Below are 27829 nucleotides of genomic sequence, written 5' to 3'. Positions count from 1 at the left end.
TTTATTCTAAATCTCATATTATATTTATATATCAATAGTATAATATAAATGTAAAGTAGTACTTTTCCGGAAGCGTGTTTATTTATCATTAGACATTTTTAGTTAATGAATACAACTAACGCTAATTTTTGTTGAACATCATAAATATGTATAGAAGAAAAAATGCATTATGATTAGAGTAAGGGATTTGATATTAATCGTTATATTGTTTAAAATGTTTGCGTATAATTTAATATTAATAATACCTTATCATTCACATTTTACATTTGCACCTATTGAAATGATGAAATACCTTTACCTATATTTACTGTTATAGTTATTCTAAACAATCATTTAGCATAAAAAGTAAAGAATATAAATTATTTCTTCCATTTTACCACATGTTAAGGGTGACAGCATGGAGACCAGCGCTCCACGGACCTTGCGAAAATCAATACCAAAGTCCTTACCCCGGTAAAATCCACTGACACGGAGTGGGACATCTGACCGAACTCGACGTTATGGCTTTTGCATTTTAATATAACACCGTTATGTAGACAAATAGGTTTATTATTTGTTTACTTGTCGGCTAAATGATTCGATTTGCGATAATCGTGTTTGTGCTGTTAACCGATGTTCCGTTTTCACTACAAGAGGAAGATAATGTATTACACATCGGCGGTATATTCCCGATCGGCGGCAAAGGCGGATGGCAAGGAGGTCAAGCTTGTGAGCCTGCGGTTAGGCTAGCTTTGGAAGATGTGAACAAGAATAGTATTCTATCCGGATATCAATTGAAATTGCATTGGAATGATAGCGAGGTAAGTTCTTACCAAATATTTTGTGTTAGGAATATTCACTCATACAGTTATCAAAACAATATTATACTTATAATCTTAAAAAGGTTCATGTTCAATAGGAATAAATATTTTGATTTGAAAAATTATGTATTTATTATTCAATGTTTTTTAGTTTTATTGATTAACAACTCGAGTGTATAATTTGTATTTATATCTGAAGTTATAGATTTAAATAGTTATAAGTATTACATTTAAAATACAAAAAATTAACAAAATAGAATTATAAAACAATTCATTTTCTAACAAACTATTATAATTAATGTATTCTAAAAGTTTTTATAAACAAATTACACGCTTAATGCAATACTCATTATATTATATTTAAAAAGACTAAGTTTTACTTCTAATTAGTCCTTAGTCTATACTATCGTATAAATATAAAATCTAAACAAATACTGTGCATTTTTTTTCTATATTAAAATAATATTTGAAGTGAATTTTTTTTCTTTTGTTAATGTTAATGTTAATTTTTTTTTTTTTTATTGAATATAATTTAACTTTGGCTACATCGACCAAGAGTTATATTACACTGATTCATTTATAATGTTAATTGTATGTGCGTATATGCGTAATTTAATAAAAACAAAATAAAGTGGCAATTTTTTGTTTTATAGTGTGATCCAGGACTTGGTGCATCGGTCATGTATGATCTCCTCTATAACAAACCTCAAAAACTAATGTTATTAGCAGGATGTAGTACTGTATGCACAACTGTTGCTGAAGCCGCAAAAATGTGGAATTTAGTTGTAGTAAGTAAAAACAGCAAATTAATATATAATTAATATACAAAATATATATATTTTATATCAGTGAAGTTTAACTAACATTTTTTATAGTGATAAAACGATAAATTTAGTTATTATATATTAAACTTCTACAATTCATATAAATATATCATATATAAAGATATATCATATTTACTTAAAGTAAAATATATATATATATATAACTTGTAGGATTTAAAATGAAAAATAATTTTGCAGATCTAATATGCGTGTAACATAAAAAATTTTTTTGTACTATAAATTTATGTAATACATTATTGAAGGAGATTTAGCTGGTTTTACGAAAAAAAATGTATAAAAACGTTGAGCTATAAAGTGTTTAAATTATTTTGTATATTCATAATGTACCTATATATATATTATATATTTATTAAACTTTTTTTGTCAAGAAAAAGAACGTGACCAAAGTTTACTTTATATATATTAGAATATATAAACCTAGTATATCTATATTTAATAGTTCACAATCAAATTTAATATCCAGGGGCGCAATTTCAATGAAAAAACTGAAGGTGCTGAAGCTCCTCTATCTTTTTTTAAAATGTTATCTTGAGGTTATGGATACCTGTTACAATTAAAATCTAAATTAACATGAAAAAATTTGATGGTACTAATTTCAAAATTGGGGGTATTAAAAACACTCAAGCCCCCCCCAAATTGCGTCTATGTTAATATCACTAATACAGCAATAATAAATTAAATGTAAAAAATAGTTTTTTTTAATACATCTTTGAAGTGCAACATTTTTTATTAAGTAATTGGTGTTGCCATTCGTTTGTTTTGGATTCAGAGTTTTATCTTTGAAAGTTTGAAATAATAATTTTAGAAAATTATATTTTTATAATACAGATAGGTACAGATAGATTATTGTAGTAAAAATCATAATTTAATTAATCGTATTCAAATAATTCTGAAAGACGTATATGTTTTTAAATAATTTACATATTATATTTTACACTTATTAAAACAAACTAAATGGAGTCGTAGATCACTACACTTATGTGGTACATGATTTAAATTATAATTTTATGTAAGTTAACTTAATTTAATTAAGTTTTTGCTTTAATTATATAGGTATATGATTAGAAAAGTATCATCATTTGTTGACGTCCATATCGTTTACATCAATTATTTCACTATTTTTATAAAACATTGACTTTCTTAAATTGTTTTTCAATAGTTTGTACCTTATTATTGTAATATATATATATTTATTTTGTACATATATTCACTATAATATTTTTTTCAGTTATGTTATGGTGCCAGTTCGCCAGCATTGTCAGATCGAAATCGTTTCCCCACACTGTTTAGAACGCATCCTTCAGCTACTGTTCATAGTCCAACTAGAATCACGTTAATGAAAAAGTTCGAATGGTATAGAATAGCTATTCTTCAGCAAACCGAAGAAGTGTTTATTTCTGTATGTATTTAAAAAAAGTATATTTGTTGTATATTTGGAAATGTAAATTAAAATGTTATCTACAGACAGTGGAGGATATTGAGACTCGATGCAAACAAAATGGCATTGAAATAATTACTAGGCAAAGTTTTGTTAGTGATCCAGCTGATGCTGTTAAAAACTTGCGCAGACAAGACGCCAGGATCATTGTTGGCTTATTTTACGTCGTTGCTGCTAGAAAAGTATTATGTGAGATGTATAAACAGCAGTTATACGGAAAAGCTTATGTGTGGTTTTTTATTGGTAAGCACTTTGAATTATTTAAAATTACTTAATACATAAATTATGCAATTTAAATATTTGTTTGTAAATAATATCTAGGTTGGTATAAAGACAACTGGTTTGAAGTAAATTTGGAAGAAGAAGGAATCCAATGTACAAAACAAGAAATGAGAATTGCAGCTGAAGGTCATATTACCACCGAAGCTCTTATGTGGAATCAAAATATTAACCAAAAGACTATTTCCGGAATGGTAGTATTTTCTTTTTTAAATAACGCTCGTGCCAGTATATTTAAAATATGTTTGTTATTGGGTTAATTAAAATTTAAAAATTAATAAAAATGTAAATGTAAACTACGTAAAAATATTCTTCAAGTGAAGATATAAGAGCAAATATATTATGTTATGAAAAAAATTAATAATATTATTTTATTTAGTTATTAAAGATCTTATAAATTGATCAATATTGAATAAAATGTAATGTTTAATAAAAAATAGTTTGTTGATGTAAATTAACAAATACAAAATATATTAGGTATGTCTTGTGGATTTTGATATAAATTAAATATAAATAAACTTTTGCATATAAATTTACTATTTACATAAGAAAAAATTAATTTTGGATCTACTTTATTCAATCTACTTATTTGTACCTAGTTTAAATAAATCTAACGAGACATTAAACTGTTTTACTAATTTATTATGAATTTACTGAGCTTGGCACCATATAAAACTAAGCATATTATTATTATTTATTATAATTTATAATACAAGTTCAAAATTCTATTTATCAGGGGTCGACAACCATTTTCAAAGGGGGCCCGGATGATTTGAAGAAAAAAACATTTTTAGGTCCAGAAAAACCTTTTTTTTTGTTTATCAAAGTTATTTTAAGTCTATACAGAGATAAATAATGAAAACAATATTAGCATTAAAGTAAAATATTTTTGTTAGTTTATTTATTTTCTCGTCGTAGTTCAGAATCGGACCACGGCTATTTATAATATATATTGAAAATAATAAATACAATATTTTTTATTATTGTTTTAGACTTCTGAAGACTTTCGTAAGAGGCTAGAAAATGTTTTAAGATCAGGCGGTTATGCAATTGATCGGCATCGTTATCCTGAAGGTTATCAAGAAGCGCCGTTAGCATACGATGCTGTCTGGGCTGTAGCATTGGGTATTGAATAAAATTACAAACTATTATTTTGGTTTAATAACTAAAATATTTATTTTGAAACACTAGCTTTTAATAAAACAATGAGTATCCTGGAAAAACAAGGAAAATCAATTACCAGTTTTAATTACAACAATAAAGAAATTGCTGATCATATATATTCAGCTATAAATTCAACTCAGTTTCTTGGGATATCAGTGAGTTTTCAAATAAAAATACATAAAAAAAAATCTATAATTAAAAAACTATTTTAGGGCTGGGTAGCTTTTAGTTCACAAGGTGACCGTATAGCATTAACGCAGATTGAACAAGTTATTGAAGGAAAATACGTTAAGCTTGGTTACTATGACACACAGGCTGATAATTTAACATGGTTCGATAAAGAGAAATGGATAGGTGAGTATTATAAATGTACCTTTTTCACGTTAGTCAATTTAATATTTATGAAATTTTAAATATTCATACTCGTATATGCAACAATAACATTTAGTTTAATAATTCACTTTTACTTTTAATTTTTGAACCCATCACGTTAATGCATTTTTATATTTTAAATAGGTGGAAAAGTTCCGCAAGACAGAACTGTGATTCGCCGTGTATTGCGCACGTTATCGATCCCATTATTGATATGCATGTGGGTAATCACAACTATTGGGATACTTGGTGCAGTTAGTCTTATTATATTTAATGTTCTAAATCATCATAGAAGGTATGTCCCAAATGAAAATCAATTTTTTAAAGTCTATAAAATATAATATTGATTAATATTATTCATTATTTTTATTAACAATGTTTCAGGGTTATCGCTCAATCATATCCAGCTTGCAATACAATTATGTTGTCCGGTTGCGTATTGAGCTTGAGCAGTATTTATTTATTTGGCTTGGACGGTCAGATTATATCACCAGCGGTTTTTCCAAACATATGCCAAATAAAAACCTGGGTGTTGTCAATTGGATTTACTTTGGGTTACGGAGCTATGTATAGTAAGGTGTGGAGAGTGCACAGACTGCACACGAGTCAAAAGAAAAATGCAATTAGGGTAATATTAATATTAATATTTATAGTTTTATTTTATCCTTATTAATTTGATAACTTCCAATTCTAGAAAGCTTTGCAGCCGTGGAAAATGTATTCGATTGTAATATTTTTACTGGCTGTCGATGTTGCAATTCTATTCATATGGCAGTGTATGGATCCATTGAAGCGCGATATACAAGTATTTCCTATGGAAAATCCTTTAAATAGCAACGATGACGTAAAAATAAGACCAGAACTAGAGCACTGTAAGAGTGAAAATCACAATTTTTGGCTAAGTAAGTTTTAAGTCTACATAGTATTTAACATTTTTGTATATTTTATAAATTTATAATTATTAAATTTTAATAATATATATAACAACATCGTTATATTATAAATAGAAATCGATAAGTAAATATGATAATAATTTTTTATCTATTTGTCCAAATAGTTTTTTATTTCATATTTGTGATGGATGATATCACATTGGCGTTCTCCTGTAAAATATTAAATATCACGAGAAGGAGGTTAGAATTAATTGGAATATTTCAAAATAACTTTATTAGTACTTAATCATTGTAGACATTAAATAAGGATAATGGAGATCTATAAGATCCTTAAACATTTTCGTTTAAGCAAAACTAAAAGTTGTACCATTAAATTTTTTAAGTTTTTTTCCGTGTTTATAGTAATTGATTTGATTAATTTGTGGAGTAGTTTTAATCCTTTTAGAATAAGGTACCTATATAATTTAGTAAAATGAGTACATAAATGTGTGAAGTTTTATAATAAGCGTATTTATTGTTATTGTGATTTACATATTGTTTGGATCTCATATGTATATAAATATATAATATTAATACTAATTTTTTGGTTAAAAGTTAAAATGTGTTCTTAAAATATCATTTGGTTAATTATATTGTGTTATTTAAATGCCTTCACCAAAATAGGTTTCTGTTTCATTAATCTTAATTATTCTTTTTTTAAACATCAGTTTAAAAAAAGAATAAAAATATCAATATTTTATATTTCATTTCTTGATTTTTTTTTTAGGTCTAACATTAAGCTACAAAGGATTGCTTTTACTCTTCGGACTTTTTGTCTCGTATGAAACCAGAAGTGTCAAATTGAGACAAATAAATGATTCGCGGTACGTCGGAATGTCAATTTACAATGTGGTTGTTACGTGCTTGATAACTACACCCGTGATTATGGTGACGGCATCACAGCAAGATGCTAGTTTCGCTTTTGTAGCGTTATCTGTTATTTTCTGCTGCTTCCTTTCAATGGCCCTAATATTCGTACCAAAAGTAAGCAATAATAAAAATTAAACTGTGGCAGATAATTAACAGGAAATTTTAGGTTATCGAAGTTATTCGGGATCCTCATGATAAACCGGAATCTAAATATAACCCTGATGCTGGAATGTCAAAAGAAGACGAAGATAAGTATAAGAGACTTATTGAAGAAAATAAACAACTTGCAGCTAAAATAAAAGAGGTACCTTTATTAATAATTAACGTAATATTACATTTTAATTCTTTGATTGTTATAAGCAAAATAAATAAATTTTAAAACTAAGGCTAAAGTGCTCAAATTTTTGTATTGTGTATTTTTTTTTATAAAATATATATATTAATTATTGAATATTAATGGATGAATATAGTTTCAGAACATATTAAAGTTAAAATGTTATACGTTGATATATTTTATATTATAACTAATAAATCTAAGATTTAATTAACTAAATATTTTTAGCTAAATAAATAAATATAAATTACAATGCTTAATTAATTAGATTATAAATAAAAAAATGACAGAAAAAAGTTTTCAAGCAAAAACTATGTCAGTGTATACTACCTAGTTTGATATACGTTATACGTATATATATATATATATATATATATAATATTATATGTACATTTACAAGAAATAAAAACAAAGAAATACGTATACTAAAATCATTTTAATAAACTGTTAGTTCTTATTTTGTTTCTTGAATATAGTATATTGTTGTATTGTTATTATTTTTAAAATTTGTATTAAATTAATCAATTTAACTTATTTAAATGGGTTCGCCATTTAACTGCTGTAATCAATTTTATAGTTATTATTATAAATATAATAAATATATTTTTTTTTTTTTTTTAGAAAGAAGAGCGATTAAAACAACTTAAGTCTGACCTATTCAGTTTAAGGGGCGATACTGATAAGACTGAGCTAAAATGGAACGATGAGTCGCAGTTAACCGAACACTCGTTCTTATCGCAGTCGGTAAATAAAGATACTTTAATTGTAGCTGATTTCATAACTGGCGAAGGTACATCGGACTCAGCGTTCATTGCTGGTACGGCCACTTCTTATTCTAGAGCTAGTGCTTCAGATATGGAATTCTCTGAGTCTTACTTGTGAATTCTTAGATGATATATTTACAATAATATGCTTGAAAACAATCGACCAACAAACAATTTAATCATTTTACTTCATACAGGGTGACTAAAAAAGCTGTTTCTTCAAAAAATAATTTTAAAAATCTTTAAATAAAAGATATAATAACGATACAATCATCATAATTAACAAAATGGTACTTAATAATATACTATATAATAATATATAAATATTATAGCAGTATGTATGAGGAAAACGATTTTCAATTATTTATAAATATTACTTGAACGTTTTAAACAGTGAATATTCAAATACATATAAATACATTTAATTAACACAATACTTGTATTAGCTTATTAGCTTATTTTAATTCCAGTACACTAAGGTCAGTGAAATTCATTCAAAAACAGAGTTTAACGAAATTAATATTTACAGATTAACAATTTGGCGTAAAGTAGTTTTTGAAGATCACTTTATTTATGTTTTAAAATTGAATTCAACGGGAATCCTTTTAACGAAACTTTATTTCAACATCATTGATGATTATTGTTTCACCACAATAAATTATCGATTCTGGTATACGATTTCCACCGTTACAGCGTAAGTTGTATTTCAGAATATTAAAATACAAATTAATTATTATACTCAATTTTTCATAACATCCTTTATGAGATTTAAATGTTATCTGGGTTTTTATTTATTCGATCTTTTATACTATTTTACTTTGTACATCTTATATAATTTTAATATTTTTTTATGGTTCAATAATGTTTTTAGAGTTTAAACTACTTACTTATCCATGATTAAATATTTTAGATAAAGATGTATTTATTTTAAAGAGAAGTTGTCATAAAATTAAATGCATTTTTTTTACAATATCATGAGTGTGATTCACTATAAATACCAAAAATTATCAGGTTTCTATATTACTTAAATATTTGAAGTGGTTGTACTAGATTTACTTTGAACGCCAGTGTAAAGTTATTCTTTCTTAACTTAGTAAACTTTCTATACACATTACTCATATAATCGTATTATACCCAATATTAAAATTTAAACAATAAATAATTTACTTTATCATTGTAAAAATAAAATATAAATCAGCTTACAAACATTTAAATCATTAAAATTATTTTTGTTCACTTTATGGACAGTAAATACTATATATATACAGAATACATATTACTTTTATTATAAGTGAGTTGTATCTATGTTTACATTTTAAAGAACCAATATTGATGAATTGTTGTGCATTTATATAATTATTTCATTCAAATTCACTATAAATCATTCAGCATTGAATTTTTACTGATATAAATTAAATCATATTATCACTTTGTGTGTTAATTATGCAAAACATATCTGATTACTTTCATAAAATGTTACCATGTTAAAATTAAACGGTTTGTTGTCCACTAGATATTATAAAAATATATGAATAATAATCATTTTTTCTGTAAAAAAAATACTTTGTTACAAATATTAATCAACTGTAGTATTGAAATGTGATTATTATTAAAAAAAAATCAAATCCTACAAAAACTATACGGGTTTATTATTTTGTTTTTAAAACTACTGTTTTGCGTAGCTATCAAGAATTGACGAGAACAGTCAAATGTAACCTACAGAATGAGGAGCAGGACACCATCGTTAACGCATTATTTGACTCTACAATTAGACGAAAACGAATTTTACATAATTTAAATAAACACCATCTGCTGTAAAAGTTAATACATTTTGGTTCATGATATTTTGTTTTCATTTAAATTTTTTTTCTTGATTATTAAATGGATAACATCCTACCTGTATTTAGAGGGATAATGTATTAAGTGTTATTCATTAGATGTTTTGTTTTTTGATAAATGAGAATTTTCTAATCGGGAGGTGTGATTTTTTTTAACAGAACAGATGTAATTTTTTTGACAATGTATGCATATTGAGTAAGTCTCAGTGATGTAGAAATGGTAGAATAAGGTAAACAGCTGTTGTGGGTGATATTATCACCACTTATTAATTATTTTAATTTAAACGTAAGTATGGTACTTAATTATATAATACAAACTCTACGTTAAAGCATTCCTATTAATTATTTATAGTATAACGTATGATATGTTAAGTTTTCTCTTATCATAATAAAGCTATCTTTATTTTTTTCTTTAAAAATCGTATTTAATAATTTTTTTAAATTTTGAAAACACATTCATTATTTAGATTATTTAATGATTGAAAATGATTGCAAAACATTTATAGTGCACACTGTTTTTTATCACAATACATTAGTTATCCTATCAATTCCTATATCATTCAAACGTAATGTTTGTATTATTATTTTTTAAACCATTTGTGGTTTGATATTTATATTGTGTTGAACGTGTCAATCAAGTTTCAGCAATCGACAAGTAAGTATCCTATACCAAACTCGCATACTCGTTTATTACAATTTTAAATTATTTCGTTTCTAAAAATTTTTATTATAAAGTAATAGAGGTTTAGCCCAGGATTCTACTTTCTAAATCTTTTAATAGCATATTGAGGTTTATCAAACTCTTAAAAAATCTATTTAAATGTAAATAGCTATAATATTTATACAATATAAATAATGTAGACCTTCTTAATATATTAAATAAAATTATATCAGCGACCGTTATTTCATTTTAACTTTTGATATATGAAAATTACGTATATAGTTGCTCACCGTTAATATATCTATATATTATATTATAGACTATATATATTATGTTTTTGAATATTTTATTTTTAATAAACAATGTTATATACATTTTTCAGTTTTCAATATTTTTTTATTTTTTTTGTATGGATTCAAACAATAAACAGAGTTATTTTCCAATAAAATTATAGTCTAAGAAAAATTCGATTGATCACAAAAATACGTAGATAAATAAAGTAATATGTCGACGAATAAAATGTAAATAATGTAAAAAAAACCTGAATTATTCGTAAAACTGAAGATGTAAATTTATCAATAACATATCATAGTAATTTATATATTGTAAACTTAACTTTAAATTATCTTATAAAATCCACGTTATATATATATCAATTTAAATATTTTAGGATTGTATAAATAAGAATAGAAATTAATTTTAGATCAATATTATCAGATCTATTTACCTACTCACTAGGTAATTATTATAAAAGTGGAAAAAAATTTTGAATAATCACAATTAGTGATTAATTATTGTACATTATTTTTTACTGAAGGAAAAGGTTATTATATTTGTATTGTCCTTCTTCCAAACTATAATAAAATAAATGACCTCAGTATATATAAGAATACAATAATAAAAATAAAAATGTTGTTTAATGTACATTAACAAACTAATATGCATATAGTGTATAAATAAATATACATACAACACATATTATATAATAACATAAACTCCATGTATATTATAAATAATATTATATAATTATTGAATATAAATTGATTATTGGTACTCATAATTTATATTTATTAACCTAGTTCTACGAATCTGTGCGGGTTCTATAATGGTTGATGTTTGAAGTTTAAATAGTTATATGATAATTGTTATTTTTTGTCGTTATTACCTATTATAATATTATTTTTAATTTAAATAAATCATTGATTTTATTTATGTCATTACGACTTTGAGAATAAATTTAAAAGATTTCTGAATTATATGAAGAAATGTCATTGTAAATAATGAATTGTCTAGAAATTCAAGTAGTTATTATGCTCCGAGTACTTTGCAAGTATAAATAAATTCATGAATAATAACAATAATAATAATATTAATAATAATAATTGTTTTCTTAGCATTGTGGTGGACAAACTTTATACATCATCTGTCGTAAGAAAGTAAAAATCATGACGCTACTCGTTTTTAATAAACAAAATACAGAGCATTTTGTTTTGGAATGAGATTAGAACGTTGGGAATATCATGCATAATACTGTTGAAATATTCAAGCCTAAAATAAGAATGTTTCCCTGAAGCAACATGTTTGCATATTATTATATTATTTTAAAATATGTGCCTGCTATGACTAGCAGATGTCACGAGGAATTGGAATATCATTATAATTATTATGAGACCTAAGTCGGTGTTATAAACTTGGTCAGAATAGTTATATATGAATTCATTAAATTCTGAATAAATCATCGTATGAAACACCTCTTTCCACTACTTGGCTGTAACATACCTTACCTTCATACCTCACCAACAACAAAATATATAGATTGTAGAATGTAGATATTAACTATAAGTATAGATTGTTATGAACATGTGTTTGTGATAGTAAATTAATATTAAAATATAAAAAAATACATTGTGTATTTTATTTATTTTTAATATTTCTCACCCTTTTCATGACTATATATTTTTCTCTATTAGCGTATCCTTAAATGCTCCTATTCTTTCCTCTCACCGTCTTGATACGGATATCTCCTCAATACTAAATGGTTCTATCGATACTACTTATCTTCTTTCATCCATCTCTTTTCGTGTTCTTGTCTACACAACAAGATACTACGTCCCTACTAACTACAACCATCCTAGACCCAGAACGCTTCGCCTATTTAACAACACCTAATTTTATAATTTTCATGTATTATATTACCAAAAATTTTTTATTATTATCTTAGTTTTATTTACCACATTACACATTTAGCTTATCGTCGTACTCAGGGGCGTTTTTAGTGGGAGTTGAATGGGACAGTCGCCCTTCCCATATAGCATTTTCCCTTCAATTTTTCGTAATTTTATATCATTATAATTAAAACGTAGGTTAGGTATAATTTGTGTGGATATATATGTATAATATAAATAATATACATACATAATATATGAAGTCTGCTCTCTCTCCCTCTATAAAAGCCATTGGTTATACCTTGTATGTGTATCTATATGTAATAATCATATCGATTATACCTAATATACATGAAAAATGTTGTTTTAATCTGTTTTTTTTACTATTGTTTACTATTATCTATTTTTATAGTACATACTAAAGTACTTATGAACATACTGTGCACTATAGTAATAACTATATGTTCAATAAGCTATATATATATATATATATATTACTAAACTTTGAAATTGTCGTTTGGCGTTAATTAATTCAATAAATAAATAAAATATGCGTTTTAATCGTTTTAGTTTGATTATTTTTGATAGTACGAATGTTACAGTGAAAACGGAGTGATATCATATAACTGATTAATTAAAATATTGGTACGTAGTCAGAGGGTGAACAAATAAGTACAAAATATCTAAAGTGAATTGTCGGAGTCGGACTTATATTGTCTATAATTACCTCGCGTATCCGGGACTAGATCATAGATGGATCATGAATCACGGATATAAAGATTATCAAACAAGACTTATGACTTAAATTGTTAGTTAGGTATTTCTATGTATTATGTTATTAAATAAATAGTAACATAAATACTAATTGATGTCCATAATATAGAGGACTGCCGTGTATTATACAATGAGATGGATTTCACAATACTAATCACTGTTTTCGAAAAGAACTGGCCGATATTTTAATTGTATGGTACAGTGTAGGGCAGCCATACTCAACCTTTCTTTTATTTGGCACACATAAAATATTTTAAAATATTACGCGGGCCGCGCGCAAGTCGAAATGAATAGAACGGAAATTTAAAAAAAAAATAAAAATAAATTTATATATTGTTTATATTTGTATAACATTTGAAAATGTATTATAAAAAAAATTAAATTAAATATTTATTCTAAATTAGTGTGAATTTTAATATTGAGATAGCTATCCTTAAATCCATAATCATCCTTATCGCAAGTGCGTGTGACATACTTTGATTGTTTTGTTATATTTTATATTTATAATAATATTAGTTTTGAAATTTATATGTTTTTATCAATTCAATGAGTTCGGTTCGGGCTACATATAAATCGTTGGAGGGCCGCAGGTTGAGTATCGCTGGTGTAGGGAATCTTGACCTTGCTTAGACCATACACAAGAAAAGGAGTTTGTGTGTGTGTGTGTGTGTGTGTGGTGGGCGTTAACGTCGATCAATGGACTTGGACCCATGGAACAGGAGAACACTATCGCATGATCGTTGTCGATTATAAAAATAAATAAATTAAATACACGTATTTAAAGTGTTCCAGTGTTTCATTCACTTTGTTCGTCACATATTTAAAGTCAAGATTGAAGATCTACTGCTAAAATGTAATAATAATGGTAGGCATATACTATAAATTAATTTTAAAATCATGCGAAAATCTCTTTATTCTCTTCAAATAAATAATACATTTTGACGATTTATAAATTAACCATTTGAAACAAATAAATATAATTGAGACATTTTAAATAGGTATAATATTGTATATACATTATACATTTATGAAATTAGAATACATAGGTAGATACATAAATTATTTATACATTCAAGATCTGTACAAAAAAAAAATTAGAAGTTAAAAATTCAAAATATTTAAAATTCTATTCACTCAAATTTATATCATAAAATAAACATAAATATGAATATTTATACATTATATTTGGAACCTTTTCAAAATATTTATTGTGGTATATGAAAATTAATTCCGAACATAATACATCCTACTGGTGATTGTTAATTTACAAAAAGACCACACATAGTTATTACATAATCCGAATCATATATATTTTTTTTCAGCTGTTGTACTCATATTTATGCATTTTTATTGCTTTTTTAAAATATTGTTTTTTGCTTCCAATATTTAAATTTCAGCATAGCCCATTAGAACTCAATTGTAAAATATTGTGAATATAAATAAAAGAGTGATGCTTTATAAAGGATGAGTCACTGGATTTCTATTACTTATTTATATAACTTAATCAAACCACTTTTTTTTTTAATATTAATTATAAACAAATACTAATAACGCATTTATTTATAATTTAATACACACTTACCTATTTAAATATATTTGGTATTACTATCGTAAATAAGTAATTTTCTGAGATGATCATTATTTTTATTTCTTCATAATATTTATATTTAAATTACTAATGTCAAAAAAGTTGAATATTAATAGTTGACTGTTTAGCATTAGCAGATGTTACTCATTCTTATAATATACAATTTATACCGAACATATAAAAACATCCAGGATACTATAAATTAAATTTTAACATTTTGTTTTAGTATTTGTTTTCATTAATTTTAATTCTTGACTTGAATTTGTACATAATTTATAATATTATTACAAGATAAATCATAAAAAAAGTTGAGTGGTTTAGAAAGATATTTAGATATACTTAGCGTGGTTTAAACAAATTTGATAATATTATGTTATACGTTGTTTAGATTTTAAGAACATTTCATTCGAATTTCGAGACTATTCAATTATTTTAAAACCCAAGTGTATATTACTTCGAATAACGTGTCCACAAATAATGTTTTAAAAATAAAAATAACCATTAACCGGGTTAATGATTATTGTCTTGTAAGTTGAAAAAAAAATGCACCACTCTCACCCCAAGGGAGAGAGCTGGTTTCAGCTGGTAAGTTCGGCGAACATAACTTTTGTCGGCGACCCGTTATTATGTTGTATATCAGTATATGTACATTATACAATGCACACACACACTCACTCACCAAGCCATCCACCCACCCATACAAACACCGTTCTCGAAACAAAACGTCACCGGCATTATGTATAATAATATTAATATTATAATGTTTAACGAATTGCCCGGCGATTTATTGTGTATTATATTGTATTAACCGCGCGCGCTGGGCAGAACGTCGTCCGCAGAAACGCGCGTATACAGAAATCCGCCCGGCGTCCTGCAGGACGAGCGCGCCAGTTGTTTATCATGCAAATTGTGACCAGTAAACAATGGCCGCTCACAATATCGGTTTGGGGAAATTACTACTACTACAACTACTGCTACTGATGACGCCGATGCTGCGAAAGAGTGGGTGGACCAGAGAGCACGGCGAGCGGTAACGCCGCGCACCCATTGTCCGTCGCACAGGACGAAAGAGAGAGAGAGAGAGAGAGAGTGAGTGAGAAAAAGGGGAGAGATGTGCCGCTGCTGCAGTCTTCACGTAATATCATTATAATTATTGTTATATTCATATACATATTTCGGCATGTAAATTTTCGTCGCTGAAGCTTCGGAAACCGTTCCAAATACGACCCACTCGGCCGAGGTTTATCACCTTAAAATTTAATACCCTTTCTTCTCTCTTATACGCCTTTTCACGTCGTCCTCGTCGCCGTCACAAGTGTATAATCGTCTAGTAATTTATATGCACCGCCGCGTAGTTCACGCAACCCGTTGTGTGCATATAGATAGAGATGCAATCCCGGAAGGACGGAAGTCACGAACTCGGACTCTGTACAACGTACAAACACACATACAAACAAACACGCACAAAGTGGTTTTTGAGAAAATTAATAATTAACAGCGTTTGTCGTTAGCAGTGTGTATAATAAGCACGAATATAGAGAATAATGAAATTTATCGTTTTTGCCCCAAAAAATCATGACGTATAATAATGTAATAGGTATATGTATCTGTTAATAAAATCCAACGAGTTGTTTCAGTAGTTGTTAATGTAAACATTTAATCAAAAAGTAAACATATTATACTTTTTTCATTATAACAAACACATAAATACATAATATATGTGTACATTAAACAATTTACATTATATAGGTACGCCATGTATAAATAATTGTTTAGAATTTAAATTAAAACGTGTACTTATACAACAACGTTGTATACATACTAAATAGGAGATCGGTACGATTCGTTCGGGGTGAAACATATTTTTGCAACGTTTAGCGCGGAAAACATCATTTATTCTCTATAAATTTAATAACGAAATACACTATTCGCTCATAGTTTTAATTGTATTCCACAGTCCCGTTAACACATTGCATAATAGTAATATAGATTTAAATTAAAACGAAAAAATAAGTTGGATCCGACGAACAGCGAGTGTCTGATATCACAGATGATGCGCGTTATAAATTATAATATAATAGTCACAAGCAATTTATCAAAACTAAATAATTAATAATATTTACGATCATTGCCATTTAAATAATTCACTACCATGAAATAAACTAAAAATGTTGTGATTTCCTATTTTATATTATGTTGCTATACTCAAATTTGTTTTAATAGTACTGTGGGGAACAAAAAATGTAAATTTCAACAATATAAATAAACATTTTTTTCTTTATTTCAGACGACCCATTTTTTTAATGTAAATTTTAACTCTTAACAACTTTGAAAATCCATGCGTACTCTTAAATCAACTTAAAAATACAGTTTTTATCACCATTAATAAAACTGATGGAAATTAGTGTTTTAATGTACCTATGTTTTTTAAACTGGTGATTTTGTTAGCTAAATACCTATATTAGATATTGATTATTTTTACTTCACTTAATACAGTAATTTAAATCTTATTAAATTAATTAATCTTAATATTGTATGATAATATTAGCTTAAATTTATTTACAGAAGCAAAAAATCCAATAATAATGAAATAAAACAAACTTTTTTCGTTAAAATTAATAATGCAATTTAACGTTATGGAAGTATTAATTATAAAATGTACCACATAAATAATATTTAAAATACAATTAACGGGAAGAATTATTGTTGGTAATAGTTAAACAATAAACAGTTTTTAAGACCATTCTGATGATTTAATATAAATCTTAAAACTATAAAAAATATTAATATCTTTATGTTTCAGGTAACTAACTTAAAAATTTTAAATGTATTAAACTTCTTTCTGCAGTGCTATATACTTTTAGTACACCAACCTTAGTTCAGATAACTTTATCAATGTGACGTGACGCATGATAGTTAAATTGATAATAACTTTTAATTCGGTCTCTATCTGCTGCCAAGCTGATAGAACTAAAACGAGTTTTCAGTTACCGATGGCTCTCTTGGTATTTTTGGTTTACAGTATTTATTGAACGGCGTAATGTATAGGCAATATAGGTACACGATTACGAACAATATTTTCAAACGTCTCTAATAAGAATAATAACGATTACAAATATAATAATATATTATGATTCTTTGTACTATATATATTTACGTAAATTCTAATCTACGAAGTGCTGTTCTACGACCTGTATACCTAAACAATTTTAAGTAATTCTAAAAAAAAAAAAAATCAAGTGGTGTTAATTCTGATAAATCATATAATAATATGACATTTATAATAATTTGAACAGTTTTCGACTTAAATAGGTGAAGTACCATCTTGTTAACAAACTCATCGACAATATTATCCGTGAACTTTGTGCGGTTAAATTGTTCCACTTATTAAAGGCACAAAGTCATAATATTAAACAATTAAACACAGCTATTACAACATTAATTAATAGTTAACAGTTTAATAATATACATAATATATATAAATTTATATATAATTCGAATACTACGGTATATTTACTATTGACTACTAAGAAAGAAGTATTAATATGTTATATATATATTAATGATTTCATTCGACTGGTCGACTTCAATTTTTTATTTTTAGCTAACATTTAACCTAGCTAATACCTATGTATTTAAATAGATATTAGAATCTGAAAATGTATGAGATAACAAAAAAGTTTGTGAAACAAATATTTTGAAAAGTAGGTGGTGCTCGAGTAGGCATATAATAAAATATTAATTCAATATGTAAATTCTTTTTAGTTCGTTATTATCTTCGAAAATATTCATCACAATGGACTGATAAATATTGTAAGAGTTTTTAGAGACATTTTGCGTTTGTGTTTTATGTTCTACAATATTAACGGGTTTTTCCTAAAATACAGAGTCTCTCTGGTAGTTTATTGTCCATAAAAAGCATGGCAACACTATTTGTCGTGACGCCAGCAGCATAACTTTTACATTTTTCTCATAACGAATACATAACTTTTATGTGAATGAAAAAAATAAAATATAAATATAAGCAATTCGAGTTCTATTACGTTCCATACATTATTCGAGCGCAGTATGTACAGAAGTATAGGTACTATGGTGCAATATCGTTACTTAAAATTTAGGTAGTAATAATTTATCGTCAACACATGTTCGGAACGTTGAAAAGTAATATCGCTGAGAAATTCGTTAAGATTGGTTGGTTTTTTATTAGCTTGTTAATATCATAATATATATATAATACATGGATGTATAGGATTACATACCCGTCCTGTATAATACCGTGGTATATTTTTTTCACCGGATGGTTGGAAGAGAAATAGACGATAATAAGGGAACGAGGGATGCTGCTTGCGGTCATGAGGAAGAGACCGGAAGAGGATATGGGTTCTGTTTTATAACCTCCTTTTATTATCGCTAAATTCTCATGTGGTAATCCTCGGTATTTCGTTCCTTTGTTTTCTACAGGTAATACGCGCTCGCAACATAATATTGTTGTTGTTGAAATACGATAAAAACGGTTGGTTCAATTAAATAGAATATATAGGAGGTAGGTAGGTGTACGGCTACCTAGTAAATATAAATACGGCGGATTACACGCCGAAGTGGTCGAACGAATACAAAGTTCTACGGCGTACTTCATTGTCCGTAGGTATTTTTAATCGAGTAAGTATAAATACCTAACTCACCCTACATGGCCGGGTTCAAGAACGACCATCGCGCGTACACTTATATTTTTACATGACGATAAAATGATTTTCCCTGTAATCCTCGAATTGTATAATTTCAAACGGAACGTCAATAACAGGAGTATATCGATGTCCTCGAAACAGTGGCGTGCGGGGAAAGGAGCGTACCGCGTATACGTAAATAGGTTTAAACTCGCGGCTATAAATCCTCTAAGACCAATTTGGTCAAACCGATTTTCGTTCGTTTATTTCGACGGGTCGTCCGTTAGGCACTGTGATGTATACAACCGTCCACGTCCGCGGCACGTAGGGCGCGACTATATAATCATTTTATAATATACGTCATTTATACGACGTTCGCGCACATTCGCACCGAAACCGCAGCCTGCACTAGTGGCGTATTTTAGTTTTCAATAGATGGGCTGCAAACGTTTCGACCAGTCCTCATTAAATCGAAAAAAACCACTCGCCAACGATCCACTAACCTTATCTAATCTCAATGAACTAATAAATTGCCAATGTACATAATTTTCTTACAAATATATTATTATAAGCTTTTAAATAAATTTATTAGTCACCTCTACCTTAGTGGCGTTATTTTAGATTTTTCGGTAAATACAGAAATTTCACTGAAAAAATTAAAAGTATAAAATATCGTACTATATATCAGTGAATTTTTGTAGATTACGGATACATTATTGTTTTGTTTTTAGAATTTTCACATACTATAGTGCTGCAATGAAAAAAAGTAATTTTATAAATAAGTTATATCAGAATATATGGCATTTTAATATTATTTTTGTCGTATAAACAACCTACAAACCTTTTTAAATAGGTACGTATATACTAATCTATAATATAATATATGAATATCGCGCGTTTTCCGTTTGATAGTATAAAAATACATAATATAGCCAGTTATATTCCTTTATGCAGAAAAATACTCACACATACACACACACACATATATATATATATATACAATAATAAAAATTAATAAATATTTTTACAATAATATCTTGGTATTCACACAAAATGCTTCATTAAAATTATAATGATAATTATGTTTTTTTACTAACAACCGGTCGATTGTGTTGCATTTAAAATCGGATGATTGGACACTATATATTCGGGGCTTTGTACACGCATGGTAAAATCTAACAACGTCGACGACACATAAGTCCAATCGTCCCCGCATCGATACGTACGTAAAATATGCTTTCGGAATGCGAGAAGGGGTGTTTTACTTTTTGAAAATGATATACTGCAAACGTAATAATGTTCATACGTTTCATCAAAATATCAACAATCTTATAACACTTTTTTTTCTACGATATTATACGACAGGATTTAAGTATGATAAAAAAAAAAATCACAGAATTCAGTCTACGACGACTGTATACTTTGGGTTCGCAATAATCTGTAACCGTGAAAAACCCCAAACACTATTTCGGGTGTTACGGAGTGACGATGGTGTGGGTGGGGGGGGTGCAAGAACACCCGAAACGCCACCCCGCGTACGCGCGTGGTGCCTGTCACCCCCGGCAATGTTAAACACTCGAATAATCTGCTCCGTCCGACCGCCCCTTTCTCCCGTATACATATATATATACGTACACCGGCAACCCTCGTCACCATTCCGCCCGCGACACGGTCGACTCGCACAGAGGTGTTTGTGTTATTAATCTACTTTGTTCACGCGGTCGTCCATTATATTATAAATATATGTAACGCACGCACGCACGCACGCACGCGTCTCGCGCCCTCATTCACAGTTTAATGTTTCTCTTGTTAAAACAAACTGCGGACGCCCAGTGTTTTAATTGGCCGCGTTAATTATTACGACACGGTTTCTTATGCGATCTCTCCGGGACATTCGCGGGGGCCAGGCCCGGGCGTGCTCTGCCGCGGCTGCTGCTTATAGCGAGGCGAAAACGAGCGACGGGGAGGGGCGCGCGTCGTCGTCGTCGTGCGTGTGGCATTCGGCCCGGTTAATGATCACCGCCGCGCGCTTTTTGAGTATAAATTATAATACGTATATTGTATATACATATTATAATGTTTATACCTATGTATATAATACGTCACGGGCGGTAGCTTTTTGCGATTGCTTCGCCCACCACCGCCGGCAGATGCACCTGTGTATCGTTTTTGACGTTATTTGAATAATGCGGTAATTATTACGGCCTCCGCGCCAAAAGTGTTCGTAAGAAAATTTAATTTTACGGTCGTCGGTAAAACGGATATAGCTGAAGTCTGCAGTACGATATAATAATAATTGTACGGGTGACAAAATATATTATTGTTTGATATACATAAAGTCATTGTAATATTTGTATAATCACAATATTATATATTGTACATTGTACACAATATAATGTCGTTATTGCCCGTTTGCGTACATTAGCACACCGCACTTGTGCGTGAGTAGATTCTAGATCAAAATATCCATGTATTTATAATGGTCAAAATATCCACGAAAGAAATATCTAAATTAAAAAATGTATAAGTGTTTTTTTTTTTTATTAAATATTTTTAATTTAAATAGTAAGTAAATAAATAATAACAAGTCAAATGCTGAACAGACATTTTAAAATATCATTATAGTCGATAGATTTCAATTTTCTAATAAAATAAGCAATTCTAATATTTCATAAATATCGTTGTATTCCTCGTGTATTTATATTAATGTATTTTTTCTACTCTTGGTTTTGATTTATAATCGAACAGTACTAAATCCACACTGGGCTATTTTATCTTGTCTACTGTATTTTTGCATTTATGTTCAATTATTTGTGTTTTTTATGATTAACCTAAATCATTATTAAGCCAATTTTATTGTATAATTAATTTTTTTCTTAATGATAATAATTACTTAGTAAGTTAGAAAAAAATGTATTCTATTGGTATCAAAATATACGAAGCAAAATAACGTACATTTTCCAAAAATTCTAAATAATAATATAATAAAACAAGGTTTTAAACATATTCATGTTTATAAATATGGATTGCTTCAAGTTTTGAGCCCCTTTAATAGAAAGTTACTATATTTCACACACGTAACATATTTTATACACCGTGAGTTGAACTTTATTAACTTTGATTATATGATTACATTATTATTATTATTAATTATAAGTCAATACCGATATACAATTTTTAGAGGAAAAATTATTTTAGTTGTTTGAATATTGAATATTTTTACCCGAATACTGTATGTGTGTGGTAAGGTTAACTTATTTGTTTATTTAAATTTAGAATCTTAATACCTTTTAATGATATATTGAATAAGGAAAAACTTACGTAAATTTATTCATTATTTCAAATATTAATAAAAAAAAATAGCTTCATTGCTCTAGTCAGAAAATAAAATTGTATTATACAAATACTTATTATTTAATTAGTGAGGGAGTGGATGTAACTATGTAAGTAAATGTTGACCACTTGAGAAAAATTTTGGCGATTATTTGACCGCCTTAATTGTGTAATCCTAGCTACGTGCCTAGTGTTAACAAGTTAACAAATCACTCTTTTTCATAGTCGATAAGTATCAGCTAATACAAAAAGATTTTTCTTATATATTTTCTAATAAATTGTAGGTATTATAATTCTTTATTGGTTTTGCCTTATAATGAATTACCTCATAATATACATAAAATATATTCGACAGATATATAACGAATGAGAAGATTTACATTCATAATATGTTTTAAATGGCCTCAATAAGAGTATAACCGTGCACTTTTTGTTTTCTCTCTTTTATATATGCGTAACATAGAGATTTTGCGTTCTGTCAAAACAACCATGTGACGTTTGCTTAAGTATTAAAGTAAATTGACTTTTTATCAAATTTGAAGATAAGAACATTATCTGTGTTTGAACGTTGTGTTTTTACGATATTTTAATTTTTATGATAAATGTTTAAATTATTAAAATCTAAAAATGCTCTTATCTGACTTCAATATAAAAATATAACGTATAAACAGAGATAACGATCTTAAATTTAAGATTGATAATAAGTCGATTCATTCTGATTTTAAAGTAACAACATGTAGTTGGTTTCGCTAAACGTACATTTTCCATGTTGCGCGTGGATTAGAGACAGAAAAGAAATAATGTGCTAAAATTGTATACTCTTCTACTGTTTTAAACTAGCATCAAATTGTTCAGTAGAGAGATATTTTTCAGTTCTGAAAAGAATTGAGTCATTTGTAAGATGTAAATTAACCGAACAACGTTTCAACTTTTTATTAATAATTACAATTGTAGGTAAGCAATATTATATTTATGTTATTTATCAAGTGAATAAATAGTTCTCTTATTAATTATGATAGGCGAATGATTATTACCATATTTTACAGGTGCCTACAGGTGATAAATTATTAAATTATTATCGTACTATTTTGTGTCTAAATTTTAATTACCGTTATTCTTTGTTTTAACATTTTCAGGGAATTCGTAAAGAATTTATCAAAACCTCTCGTGACTAAAAGTGCCGAAATAAAAAAAAAAGAGCTACCCTTTATTTCTGTGAAAGTTGATCAAACGAACGTGACTAACCCAAGGGTCAACAAGTCATAATTGAAAATTGCGCAACTAATGCTTCACTGGCCGTACATGGGTTTTACAATAATATGTTTCGTTATCATATTACCTTTTTTATCTTGTAAAAACATTTTGGCAAACGTGTTGTATTAAAAAATAAAAAGTTTATGTGTCTAGAAACTTATTAGTTATTTGTTTATTTTATTTTTAATTTGGTTATAAAACTTTAAAAATTATAAAAAAAACATTATGTTTATTACAGGCAAGTACGCAGGATTCCTAAATGAAGAGGTTTATGAAAAAAAAATTTGTTTTACAAAGAAGTATTATATTTAAATTATTTTTTAAGTAGGTATATGAAAAGTATTGATTAATTATGGCCTTTTGATCGTATCGTACATTAGACTTTTTTCTGGTTCTAGAGTCTTGTAGAAGTAAATTGTCTTTTAATTTGATAAAACCAATATTTTTTAATGAACTGAAAACCAAAAAAAAAAAAAAGGCAATGCGTTGTGGAGGAGAGTTAACCCTTGAGCCAGGGTCTGTTTTATTAATCTGTTATAATATTATAAAATAACTTCTAAACTTGAATAATGTTGATGTACTATTTTACTTGGTGAAAATGTGTCTAACAATAATGGTTTATGCTTTAACTTTTATAAAATTATGCTTAACACGTTCCACAGTGTTTGAGATAATTTCGACATCATTCGTTGTTTTTTTTTTATTGTTACTACACATTGTTATAATTCTTAGTCGTCGACGTAAACTAAACGAAATAATAATATCTTGTATACTTTTTAAACTATTTAAATTAAAACTATCGTTGATGATAATATCAATTTAACCAAACGAAGTTGTTTGTAATTTAATTAAAAATACGAGCAAAATAAAATATATTCAACTTAAATGTTGTTGCTTGCGTTTACGTTTTAAGTATCGCGTAGATCACGATAGAAAGAATGTACGCTGTTTGTTATTATATAATAATATATTGTAGTTATTAGAGCATATAATATTAAAATATTAAAACACATCATCCACGCTCGACAAGATTGTACAATAATATTATATTATCTACATAAAAAAATATATATATATAAATATATTTTGTTTGTTGTTGTTTGTCCGTAACGTTTGAATTAATAATAATATCATATAAACGGAAATCCGTTTGCATGGCTGAAGAAAAAAAACAACGTACACCGTGATTATAATAATATTATATACGACGGTGAGTACTACACCACTCCACCCACAACATCTCGACTATAAATAAATAAAATAGTATAAAATATGGACTGGCAGTGGAGTTCGCAAAAATTCTGTACGTCGTGATTCCGCCGTCCCGCCGCCGCCGGTGAACGAGATTATACGATATCTGCAGCTGGACAGGGTTTCAACACTTACAGCATCGCACATTTAATTATTAATAATCCATATTATATAGGGTGTCTGGTATACATAACGCCGAATCGGTAGCGCAATACATTGTTTTCAAAAATTAATTTTTTATTGTAATTATTTTCAGTCACATCTCAGATTTAAGTGTGAAGAACAACATATAATATATGATCACCTAAAAAGGTGTGGCATTTAAACGGTCATCTTGTTGGTCGGGGTAATTTTTCATTGATGATGACGAGGGAGCTTCCGCTACTTTGGACGATGATAGTTATGGAAGCATGCTTTCTGAATGACCTTGACCTATTTTAGTCGATAGGAAACTTTTGACAATGTTTGGTGGTTCCGTTAAGATGGGGAAACTTGTCGCGCCTCTCGCGAAACACTGCGGACTGTATTGTAACAAAAAAAAAAAAAAAAAATAAACGACCGATCGTATACCATTTCATTTCGTGACAATCATGTACGGCCCGCCAGATTTTAAGACCTTACGCCGTCCGATTTCTTCTTGTGGGGCTATCTGAATTCGTAAGTGTGCGCAAATAAACTCCGAACGATTCCGGAATTAAATTGATAAATCGAAAGTGATGTTAATGATAAGTATTCGAACGTCTAAGGGCGAGTCATCGGGAACTTCAATGCCTTCAAAACTTCAATCCCACGCTTCCTTAGATGGTCATATACCAGGTGTCATTTTCACACTTAATTTTACGTAATATAATTACAGTAAAGAAACGTAAGTGTTTTATTTTGTTTTATAATTTTTCATTGTATACCGGTATCCCTGTATTGTATAAATACATCTGTACTATAGTGAATTCCGAAATTTTTGACGCAGTCACGTTCTGATCACCCGAAACGCGGAATACCACCGCATATAAGGTTGTCCGACGACGCGGCTGCGGATGACTCGGACCGTAGGGCGACCACATTGATGAGTATTTAATTTGCAGAAGGTATACATAACGCGAGATCGATTAGGAACATTTAAATCGTCCACGTTATTTTATTGTATATACAGGATGATCCATTAATGGACCCAATATAATTTCAGTTTTTTTATGATTTTAACAGAAAATTGTTTTTTGTCATTTTAAATACCTATACAACTATATTATAATATTTAAATTACGTATTAAACAAAATATCTATACATTTCATCATTTTTAATCATTGCGATAATACAAATTTTTTACACAGCAATGCATAATTTTGTAGATCCAAAATATATTTATGTAGAAGTAAAATAATTTTATGTTTACAATTTTTTATCACGTAATTAGTTGAATAAATAATGAAACTGTTTAAATTTTTGAAGCATTTAGTTTATACAAAAACTTGGACAGTTATGTTTGTTTTTGGAACTTGTATAATCCAAAGTCATTAATCATCTAATCTATTGTGTCAACAGCATCCTTAGTGCAACTCTAAAGTGACACTAGTTCAAGTTTTTGTATTTAACAATCTTAATATCTTTCATGTTTAGTTTTCCACGAGTGTACATCGGAATCTCGAAATGTACCTACCAAACTCCATTATAATTAATATGTGGTTTATGACATGCTATTAATTAAACGTATAATGTTTTTTTGTTTATTCTTTTATAATATTATATAATATCAAATAATAGAAATCTTACATTTCTATTGTATTTTTATTAAAACATTGTACCTACAGTACAAAATTGTTAATGTAATTTTTTTAATTATATACATAAATTTAAAAAATATCAAATGTTTTTTTTTTCATTTATTATAACTTAAAATGTTTCAACACACTGGGTGTTATTACAAGTATTTTGACAATTTTAAAATTTATAAGTAACATATTTAATATTAAATGTAAAATTATATGATGAATAATATTGATATCTATCATAAATTAGAATAATAGAGGTAATTAACTACCTATCTATAAATAAAATATATACCTGCATAGGTGATTCACCAAGCATGCTTATCCCCATTTGCTCTTTAATAATGAATTTATTCAAATTCTTTAGAATTTTTAAATACATTGAAAGACCAACATTTTAAAGTCTTAAGTTTTTTTTGTGCTAGGTTCTTAAGGAGCACTATAAACATCTGTTTTTCAAATAAGAATCCTCTTTTTTTACTGTGAAGTATTGAATGCATTTTTTTTACAAATTATAAATATTAATGGATTAATTATTAAAATTTACAAATTATCATAGGACCCCTTAATAGATCTTGAATAACTGAATTATTGAAGAAAATAAGCTTAGTGAATCATCTCAATTGTATATTATATTATTTGACATTTTCGTTAATTGAAATAAATTGGATAACAATTCTATTATTCATTAGTATTCATAATTTAATATTGCTATTAAATCTTCGAGGACTTTATAAAA

At 27.7% G+C, this 27829-nt stretch overlaps 1 protein-coding gene across 1 annotated transcript; it reads left to right on the top strand.

Moving 5' to 3' along the window:
• Window positions 1-444: 444 nt before the first annotated feature.
• LOC132919038 (gamma-aminobutyric acid type B receptor subunit 1) lies at window positions 445-8291 on the top strand. Its single transcript, XM_060980393.1, has 14 exons — window positions 445-800; window positions 1454-1588; window positions 2874-3044; window positions 3110-3326; window positions 3405-3556; window positions 4355-4487; window positions 4554-4681; window positions 4739-4880; window positions 5043-5193; window positions 5283-5526; window positions 5593-5800; window positions 6558-6814; window positions 6867-7004; window positions 7656-8291. Exons 1-14 carry the CDS (start codon window positions 573-575, stop codon window positions 7914-7916), a joined length of 2565 nt encoding a protein of 854 aa, XP_060836376.1. The 5' UTR covers window positions 445-572; the 3' UTR covers window positions 7917-8291.
• Window positions 8292-27829: the final 19538 nt, after the last annotated feature.

This window comes from Rhopalosiphum padi, chromosome 1 (genome assembly GCF_020882245.1).
Source record: "Rhopalosiphum padi isolate XX-2018 chromosome 1, ASM2088224v1, whole genome shotgun sequence".
In the NCBI taxonomy this organism is placed as follows: Eukaryota; Metazoa; Arthropoda; class Insecta; order Hemiptera; family Aphididae; genus Rhopalosiphum; species Rhopalosiphum padi.
Note: the sequence above shows the minus strand (reverse complement) of the source record. Positions and strands in the feature narration are given on the sequence as shown.